Raw genomic sequence first — 10073 nt, 5'->3', positions numbered from 1 at the left:
AGTGCAGCCTCATGCCATGGCTTATTTTCACCGCCAAGGGGTTTGCTGCAGGTGTTGGCTTCTTGGCCTCAGTGGGATGAATTTGGTTTTGACCCCAGGAAGCGAAAGAGTGAGTCGGGAAAGGGGCAGGAGGTGCCGAAAGTGCCCAGGGGAAAGGCTGTGAAGAAGGAGCTGGAGAAAACATCATGCATGGTGCAGGTACCAGCCAGCCCTCTCCATGCCCAGGCATTGGGGTGACCTTCGTGACTGTCCCCAATGTTTTGTGGCATTGAACCCACTCCGTGAACTTCTCTCTTACACCACTTTGTCCTGATATGCAGCCCCCTGTGGTAAAAGGGAAAAAGAAATTGCCTGAGGTTGAGAAGAAGCCGCTGCAGGAAAACATCATCAGCAGGTAACTCCTCAGCTGGATGGGTGAGTGGGGGGGTGATGGTGGCACTCGGGGAGGAGATGGCATTAGAACCCCTCCCCATGCAGGGGTTCTCCATCTGGGGTCACCCCAGAGCCAAGCACAGGAGCACCGTGTCTAACTCTGCTCTACTTGGGCTGCTTTGAGTATCCAAAAGGACTTTTTAATCAGGAAAATCTTGTGTTCCTTCTCTGTCTCCTTTTTGGCCAAGAAGCTCTCTAAAGCAAGCGGCTGCAGAAGGGAAAGGTCTCAGCTCGAGTCTGCGGGACGGGATCCAAGCAGAGGAGGTTGCTGCATCTGGGCTGGTACGTGGTGGTCCCTGTGCTAAAGGGTTAAGGAGCACTCATGTGATGTGCTCTCAAGGGAGCGGTGAGGATGCTGTCTAGCCATTTGTGGCTGTGTGCAAGCCCCTAAACGGGATCCCATGAGCATCTTGAATGAAATTAAAGAGTAAATTGCCTGAAGCTCGGATGCATGTGGCATTGGGGTTGGACCACTCACATTTTGGTGTTGGACCAAAAGCGCAGGCTGGCACAAACAGGGAGCACCAGGACACGGGTGACTCCATCGCTTTCTAAGCATGAGGTTGGGATTGGCTTCATCCTGACAGCATCCGTTTCTGAGACATTTGGTCTTCACTGCTGTTCTTGGGACGGTGCTGGAGAGCACAGATCCTGCCTGATCCCCTGTATATTTTGCTTTGCCCATGTTAACGTATTGCACTCTTCCTCTTGTTGTGTAAACCAAAAAGCAGATGTTGCTTTTTCCCTTCCCCATGGTGAGTCTCCATCCCTCTCGCAAACAGCATCTGGAATGTCAGCAAACACTCCTGGGTGGATGTGATCAGAGCTGCAGCCTTGAAACACCCCAAGGGTGCCTGTGGTTGGTGTCCTGGTATTGCCAGTATTCCCGGTGCAAGTGCCAGGCATTTGCATGCAGGATTTTTTTTTTTGGAAGATTGTGGCTGTCTGCTCCTGAATTTACCAACCTGATTTCTGACAGCAGCTGAAGGATTGTGAATTCAAGAGCAGGCATATTCCCAGGGAACGAAAGTGTATATTGTCATAACCAACCTATAATTAACTCGGGTATTTTTCCCCCTTAATGAGTTAACCTAGCAGATTTTCAGCAGCAGCTCTCAAGAAAAACCCCTGTGTGGTTTTTGGCCTCCCTTGAAAGCCTTCAGAAGAGAAACTTGGGGAAGTCGGAATTTATAAAGAGAGCCTCGATGCTTGGCAAGCATCGGGTGAAGCTGGGATGGGTTTCAGGGCGCTGCATGGTTAGACATAGCCTTGCATGGCCAAGAGCAGAAAAGCCTGGCTTCAGCTTTGAAAACAAGTGTGCAAACAGTGTGATAACATTTCTGGTGGCCACCATGGACCAGCTTTTAGGGCTCTGTTTGAGTCCCCTCTGAGCCCATTTTCTCCTAGCTCCTGTCCCCATTTCCCCTATGCTTTGCCTTTTCTTTCTCCTTGTTCTCTGTTTGCTCTTGTTGAATTTCCCACCCTGTGGCTTTGCTGCCCACCTCACTTTCCCCCTTGCCATCTGCTATAAGGGCCATTTAATCTTCTAAGGACCAAGCTGGTGTGGATGCACATAAGCTGTCACTTGATGTGTCTTTGCTTTGGAGCCCTTCCATCCCTTCTGTTGTCCCCAACAGCAGCGACCTATCTAATGAGCAGGTGGTTGAGGAGGGGTGATGGTTTTCATGTATTTGCTCTATAAAATACCCTTTCAGTGTTGTTGGAAGTAAGGTAGGGATTTCCTAACCCCATGAAGCCTCAGAGCTCTCCTTGTGATTGGAAGAACCTGCCACTTTGGGCTCCTGGTTTCTAGCCAAGGTGGGTGAGGAAGGGGAAGGTGATCTCAGTGGGACATGGGTGGCCTGGCTGGCTGCCATCACAGGGGCTTGGGAGTGGTGCTGCACTTGGACTACCCATGCCAGCTAACACTCCCAGATCAACACTGCTAATATCTTTCAGAAGGAGACCGAATCAACCCTCCACCAAGGGCCATCAGTGGGGCTGAAAGACTCTTCAGGGTAAGTTGGGCCACTTTCTGAATGCTTTTTGCCCAGAGTACTGGAGAATTCTCCTTTCTCTTCTTCCCATGGGGTTGCACCACCCCGGTTTTCCCTCCTGTATCACTGAGACCACCCTGCTGCTGCTGCCTTTACTGGGCAGCTTGGCCATGTCCTGGTGCCTTCAGTGACCTTAAAGCTTGACAAAAACATTGCAGCTGGAATTTGAGGCCCCGTCCTGGGATTTGGGTGGACAGGGAGGCTCCTGGTCCCAACCAACCTCCTTAAGGATGGTCGAGTCAGCAGGGTGCGATTGCTCAGATGCACATACCTACATAAATATGAAGGTAGGCGGTGGGGAAATGCTACTGGGGACAACAAGCTTCGCAAAGCCTAGGGAAAGGGTGTTTCTTTTCCTTGCCCCATGCTAGATCTGGGCAGAGATAGGAAGCTGAATTAATAAAGCTGTCCCTCAGCAGGCTAATCATCTCTGTGTCTTAGAGGCAGGGGCTTTCATGTCCACTGAGAAGCCTCTAATAAGACTTTCTGGGGAAGGAACCGGTCCCAAAAAGCAGTGGGACTTTGCCTTCTGAGTCATGAATCTGCTGGTGCTTGGCTGCTAATGAGATTGGAGGGGCTGAGGGTGTTTTGCTGGGCCATTTACCCTAATGAGTTTAGTGGAGATTGTGTAATGTGTGTTCCAGCTGTGTGGAAAAAGCATGAGGCCCCTGTTTTTTTGGGAACCTCCTGCCTCCGTCCCACACAGGCTCAAAGGCTTTCCTGAGCACTGCAGTGCTCTGATGTCCCACAGTCTGGTAATTTAACATCAGCCTAAGTAATCTTTCAGAAATGTTGTCCGTGGGATGTTTTGGCTAAAAGCAGAAATTGTGGCTCTGTTTTTCTTTGTGCTCACCTGGACATGCAGGAGAGCTGTCACCATCCTCTTTGGGAGGGGAAACCTGGCTTCCCAGCTCCTTACTGGGAGGCATCAGGGCAGCTGGCCATGCTTTCAAACCGGCTCTGCTGAGGGGTGCCAGGAGGGGGGAAAGGCAGGCAAGTGGGTCTGACCCATAGGCTGGTGCAAGGGCCTGAGCTAAGCTCCAAGCTTGCCCGGCATGGGCTGGAGGAATGTGGCTCTAGTTGCTTTTGACCTGCTGGCCTGGAGAAGTTTGCTGGGGATTCTTTATTTTTTTCTTTTTTTGTAGTGGTGCTGATCACAAGCTGGGGATGTGTGATGATCTGCAGCCTGGTGGGCATCTCGCTCAGCTGGGAGGTGCAATGACCAAGCAGGGACAGCCCCAAGTTTCCCTGTGGGCAAGGGGGCACTCTCACTTCAACCCTGTGGAGATGTAGGCTCAACCTACAAGATGTAGGCTTGGTTTAGGCTGTGGATGCTAATCCCTCATTCATCTCTTGCTTTGCTTTTGTGGAACATGAGCAACTCGAAGATGAGATTCCCAACTCTCTGCCTGGCTTCGAGAAGCCTTGGGAGAAAGTATTTTATAGGAGCAGGTTGGCACTTTATAATGTTTGCATGTCCCACAGAGCTCCCTGACCTCTTTGCTGACCAAGGAAACATTCCTCTGTTCCCCACCCATATTCCTGATGGTGGAGGTCACGGATCTGGACATTCCTGGTCCTGCAGCTTGTTGTGATGAGGTTGTGTCCCTCCCCATCATGCTAATGCTCAGGCTGCCTCGTTGGGAGAGTGGGGGAGCCTGTCTCCACAGTCCCAGAAGATGTGTCCTGTTACAAGGTCGTCTTCTCCAGCGGGTCCATGATTCTCAGCCTAATGCCATCTCTGTCCTGCTTTCTGTTGGATCAAACCTGTCCCCTTTGCTGGGCAGAGGTGTCCCTGGGGATATTTCCCTGAGGCTTCCCCTATTTGGTCTGGAGACCTTGTGGTCCTGCTCATTTGAGCTTCCTCATCCATAAACTGCAACCTGGGGCCAGTTGCTATGGGGGCTGGTCACTGCTGCTTTGGGATCTCTCCATCTGTTGCAGCACCTGGAGTCCTGCCAGGCTCAAAGAGAAAAGGGATCATTTGGGAAGAAACTCCTAATTTTGCACGTAGAAGGTGGAGGGTGCTGCTCACCAGTGCAGTGAGAAGTCGCTGTGCTTTTGTTGTAGGTCTCACAGCAAACCCCAGAAAGCAAGACCTGCAGCAGGACAGCATCCCTCAGCAACCAAGGCTGGAGTTAGGGTAGGAAACCCGGGGGGACTGTCACCCTCTGGACCAAATCCTGTGTGGGCCACATCCCTTAGCACCCCCTCCATGTGCCTGGGCTTTGGGATAATCACTTTCCTTTACCATCTTCAACATCTCTTGCCTTCTGGCTGCTTCCCACAGGTCCCAAAGCCAAGTGATGGTGTTGCTGGTGGGGTTGCATCCCTTTCCAGAGAGCCTGGGGCTTTGGAGATGGATGTGGCCATCACCACTATGAGGGAGGCTGAGGAGGAGGATCTGGACCCCACTGACCCGCTGCAGCAAGGGTGTGCCCAAGACCTGAAAAGGAAAAGAGAGAAGAAGCAAGAGCAAAGGAAGCAGCAGGAAAAGGGTTTGCTGAGAAAAGGAGGGAGCAAGAAGGATGAATTTGAGGAAAGCCCTGAGGATGTGATGGAGGGCATGGAGGAGGAAGAGGGTGCTGATTGGGGCAGGAATCAGGCAGTGGGATGGGGCAGAGCCAAGCGAGGGAGCAGCAGCACCCAGGGACAGGGTGATGGGAGGCAAAAGCAGAAGGGGAAAGCAGAGAAGCGCAAGAAGGTGAAAACAGAGGGGGAGGAGAAGATGGGGAAGAAGAAGAAAATAAAGAAAGAAAAAATTTTGGAAGAGGAGCAAGAGCTGGAGAAGACAGATGAGGAAGCAGGAGAGAATGGAGTGGGAGATGAACTGGAGGGGAGAGACAGGATGGGAAAGGAAAGTGGAGATGGGAAAGGAGTGAAGGAGGAGGAAGAGGAGGTGGATGGGAAAGGGGATGAAAGATGGGGAGAGACCCAGAGTGCAGAGATTGGGCAGGAGGTGGAGGAGGAGGCAGGGAAGGGAGATGTGTCAGGGAAAGAGAAAAAGCAGAAAATCAAGGAAAAAAAGTCAGAGGGGGAAATGAAAGAGAAGGGGAAAAAGAGTGAAGATGAGGAGACCCTGGGGAAGACCCGGAAAAGGAAATCTAAAGAAGGAGGAGAAAAGAACAACAAAAAGGCTAAAAAGGAGGAGAAAGAGGAAGAAAAGAAAGAGGCAGAAAACAAGTGGAAATGGTAAGTGTCTTGTGTGCCTATGACCTGTGGGCAGGTCTAACACTAATGCAATTGGGGTTTTAGGGTTTTTTTGGGTAAAATTGTGAAAATTCTTTACAGCTATTTTTAACTGTTCTGCTGTATTATCTTAAGCCTTGAACTTGGAGCTCTTGGCTGGAGGAAGGGAATGAGAGATAATGGGAGGTCCTGAGCACACAATAATTTCTGTATATTTTTATTCTTGTAACAGTGTATACAATAAGCTTTCCTCCTGAACTGGCTTTGCTGGTGCCTAGCCAGGGAAGGGAGATGCTCATGGCTGGTGGAAGGAGATGATCTGTGTGACACTGCGAGATAAAACAGCTTCCAAGACAGTGGGAGTTGTAGAGGATACAAAGGGGCTGTATTTCCCCCTCTCCCCCCCACTTTTGCAGCAGTTCTTGGATGATCCAGGCAAGCTTTTAGTCAGGAGAGCATTGGGAAAGGACATATTCGTGGTGCTGGTGAATGCTGTATTTTTTTTGAGGTGGCAGGGAGCAGTGGCTTTAGCCACTTGGTGTCACTCTCTCCCAGAGCACCCCAATATCTGGGGCAGGGAAGGAGCATTTAGGGGGCTAGAAGCTTTGAAGCCTGTCGCAAACCTGGGCTGTGGGGAGCTGTTAGAGTGTTACCCCAGACAGGGATGCCCATGGGTGCCTGGATGTTTGGGACAGCTCTTGTGGGGCACGGGGTGGCATGAAAGTGGGACCACGCGGGTATTTTTGCTAGGTAATGCCTTGTTTGTGGGGCTGGAGCCTGGCACAGAGGCGAGAGGCCGGTATGTGGCTCGATTTGCAGCAGTTTTGCCCCGAAACGCGTGCAGGACTACATTTCCCATAAGGCTGCACTGCCTTGGCACGTGGGGAGTGCCACAGCCTGGACTGCTTGGACACGGTTGGTGGTTCCTCATGGCGATGCCTCCAGCACCACCACCGCCATGCCACGGTGGGTAGCGGGGTGCTGGGCCGAGATGTTTTGGGTGACCTGGGCATCCGCCAGCCTTGCTGTTTCTGTGGGTGGTCTGTGGCATGTACTGGCGTCTTGCCTCCTCGTTGCTTGGCCGCAGGGTCCGTCACCCCCGGCTCAGCCCCGTTTGCCTCCGGGCAGGTTCGGGGGGCTGCAGCAGGTGAGTGCAGGCAATGCTCTGCCGGGATGGGGGATTGCATGGGTGTGGGAGGAGAGACAGAGCCCTTGCAGCATCGTGCAAATCACCCTCAGCTGCCTGTCTCTGAAATGCTTTCAGCCAAATTTTCTGCAGTTTGTTGATTTTTTTTTTCTTTATCTTTTTCCTCTATATTTTTCCTGACACACTTTGATGTGATTGATTTATTCCACCCCACTTCCCGGGGGGAGGAGGAAGGTCAGAAATACTTCCGGGGCACCGCTGAGCAAGAAACACAGGGGTTTTTCTTCTCCAGGGTGAAATCTTGCTGTGTTTTCCCAGCAACCCTTGTTTTCCTGGAGATGCTGGGGTTAATGGGCAGGTGCTTGGCGGGTGCTGAGCCGCAGGGCACAGACCTTGTGCCTGTCCCATGCGCTGTCATCAGTAAACTTCTCTGGCAGGCTTCTTGTGCCCCCAACCTGGGTTATTTTTTTTTAATGTTATTCCTCTGTTCTTCAGGGTGGGTGTCTTCAATTAATTTGTCTGGTTTTCCTTTTATATTTTTAAAATTTCTCAGTTAAGACTTGTGGTGATTTTAAAATCCTGATTGCTCTGCAGGGAGAAGAGGTGCTTTAACGTTTTTATTTGCATTAAGATCATAGGTATAAGAAGTATGGGGTGGTGGTCTGCTAGTGCCGAACATGGTGTGAGCTCCTCTGGAGTATGCACATGAGCTTTTTTTGTGTGCTTTTTAAATAAAGACTGTAGTGAGGAAAGGGGGGAGTGTTTTAGCCCTTTCAGACTCTTGGTGCAAATTGAGCAACCTTTGTGGCTCAGAGGAGGGGTCTCTGAGCCTTTCCCCATGGATTTGGCTGACCCATCCATCCTTTTGCTCTCCCACTGTGTTCCTCCATGTCACTGCACTGAGCATGTCCCTGTCCTCAAGATGCCTTTCCCTGGGTTGTATTGCAGTCTTCCTTGCTTGAAAGAATAGGGAAACTGAGGCAGTAGCAGAGACAACGGGATTTCATCTGGGTTTTGTGGCAGCCCTTGCTGCTCACAGAGGATCTCCCTGGTGTGACCTTGGAGGAAGGTCCCAGACCCCAGGGTGGGGATGCTCTCACAAGTCCCTGTGCATCTGTCCCAGGTGGGAAGAGGAGAAGAAAGAAGATGGGGTAAAGTGGACGCAGCTGGAACACAGAGGACCCTATTTCGCCCCCCTCTACGAGCCGCTGCCTGATGATGTGCAGTTTTATTATGACGGTATGTCTGCCTTGTGATGGGACCTGGGGCATGTGGAGTTGTCCTCTGCCCAGCCAAAGAGCCACCGTCCTCCCTTGTATGGAGGGGGAAGCATTGCAGACCACACATTATTAAAGGGCCTAAATATACCATTGGATAAAGCCTGAACCATGGGTTAAAGCTGGAGCATTTTGCATGTGGTAGGAGTTATGGGGTTACTGGGGAGCTAATGAGCCCCTGGCAGATGCAGAGTGCTTCATGCATCCCCTCTGTGTGGAGCACCCTGGTCAGGGTGATGGCTCTCATGTGGTTGCTTGCTGTTGTTTTTAGGATGTTGCAATGCAACCGTGTGTAGATCTGAGACTTGCACCTCTGCTCACAGCCTCTCCTGGCCGTGGGGCATGCAGTGGTAGGGGTGGATCCTGAGTTTCTCAAGGGGAAGCAATGCATCTTGATGCTGTTGCCTGAAGTCCTTGTGTACCTCTTGCAAAGATGGGCTGGGGTGGAGGGGGAGAAACTTTTTTCCTCATTAAAATGCTTTGGGGTTTGAGCTTTAAGTCAGCTGATGCACAGTTTCACTACAAGCTGGGAGAATGTGGTTTTGTCTGAGAGGAGCGGTTTGCCCGTCCCAGTGACTGCCATGTTGCTTGTCCTCTAAGACATTGCAAGGTTTAGCTGGATTGCTCCAAGCTCTTAGTCACAGCTCTCCATGTTGTCCCCAGGGCTGCCATGCATCGCCTTACATCAAATTGGTGCATTGGTGAAGGGGCTGAGAGATTGGCAGACCAGGTCTTTGCTGTCCTCCTTAGTTTCCCACCATGCCTACTGGGCTCTCTTCTCCCTGCTCTCAGCCCCATCCCTGAACTGTTTCCTGACAGATCAAGGGAAGGGAGGCAAGAAGGACCATCGGGGCTTGACCAAGGGATGCTGGAGATGGAAGGGGACTGCAGTCCCATGGAGTCTTGGTCCTCCTCAGGCCCCTTACTGGGACTTCCTATACCTTGTTGGTTTTTACAGTAGATAAAAGGGCTAATTTGGGGAAATAAGGTGTCTGGCAACGCTATCACCAGAGGGCACTGCTGGGACATTGATGGGGATGTTGGAGACCTTTCCGTCTCTGAGGAGGAGCCCTGGCATCCGTATGTAGTCTTGCATAGGGTTTGGACCTTCTCTGTGGCCTCTGAGCTGCTGGAGACCCATCTGTGTGTTAAGTGCACCTGGGGGGTGGCTGGTTTGCTAAAAGCTGTCATCGTTACTGGCTGAAAATATGTTTGTGGACAGGCAACAACCCCAAGCAGGAAGGGACCATGGCTGAGCTGGTGTGTATAGGCTGTCATGGGGCTGCTATAAGGCTGTGACCCACCATGCCTTGCAGTTCAGGTGGAGCTCAGGAACCCCCAAAACCAGTGTCTGGTGCAGTAGGATTGAACCATCCCCTGGAGCTCTGCAGTGTGCTTTTCCTGCAGCTTGTTTAGAAAACCTGTTTCAAAGTGTTGGTTTCCTAGGAAAAGCCAAGATGTTCCTTGGGTTCACTAGACTTCATTGCTCTAGCCAAAGAGCTCAGGTGAGGACGGTGGCTTTGCCGCCTCCAAGAAATGATCCGAGATCCACTGGACCACCATGAGAGGTTCTTGCATCTGTACCTGTTGCAATCATGGGAAGCTCAAAGCTGAGATTCGTGCTTCATCTGCATGGGAAGGTATTTGAGATGAGACCTCTCCAAGTGAGAACCTTGGCTATTCAGCATGGTCCCAGAAGTGATCATGGTCAGAAGACAAACCTTTCCATGTCTTCATGTGGAGCCAGAAGTTTGGGACTCATCATAGCATGGTGGCTGCTGAAAGTCCTGTGGCTCAGTGACCTTAACATAAATTAGGATTTCCACTCTCCTGGAAAAGAAAATTAAGTGTGTGATTGCAGATGGGCTGCAGCAGCATCCCACTGTGCCAAACGCTCTGGGTATTGATCTCCAGACGAGACTGTGCCTGGTGCAGGGGGGTGCTGAAGTCTTGCCAGTGTCTGTTCTCACC

At 51.3% G+C, this 10073-nt stretch overlaps 1 protein-coding gene across 9 annotated transcripts in view; it reads left to right on the top strand.

The window, feature by feature from the left end:
* Positions 1-321: 321 nt before the first annotated feature.
* TOP1MT (DNA topoisomerase I mitochondrial) overlaps positions 322-10073 on the top strand; it is a 30628-nt gene continuing 20876 nt past the window's right edge. For 3 of the 9 annotated variants that reach the window (XR_012659335.1, XR_012659336.1, XR_012659334.1), the window contains exons 1-2: positions 5488-5681; positions 7949-8064. Coding sequence is in view for 5 of the 9 variants with exons in the window: in XM_075085944.1 (XP_074942045.1) it covers positions 4849-5681; positions 7949-8064 (949 nt within the window). In the remaining 4 variants the exon portion in view is untranslated. Of the gene's footprint in view, positions 395-623; positions 715-2391; positions 2451-4559; positions 4633-4779; positions 5682-6557; positions 6826-7302; positions 7322-7948; positions 8065-10073 lie in introns of those variants that run through there. The other 6 variants (XM_075085950.1, XM_075085949.1, XM_075085944.1 and 3 more) reach the window with 5 other exon arrangements.

Source organism: Phalacrocorax aristotelis, chromosome 2, assembly GCF_949628215.1.
Source record: "Phalacrocorax aristotelis chromosome 2, bGulAri2.1, whole genome shotgun sequence".
NCBI lineage: Eukaryota > Metazoa > Chordata > Aves > Suliformes > Phalacrocoracidae > Phalacrocorax > Phalacrocorax aristotelis.
The sequence above is the reverse complement of the archived record's forward strand: the minus strand, read 5'-3'. Positions and strand labels throughout refer to the sequence as shown.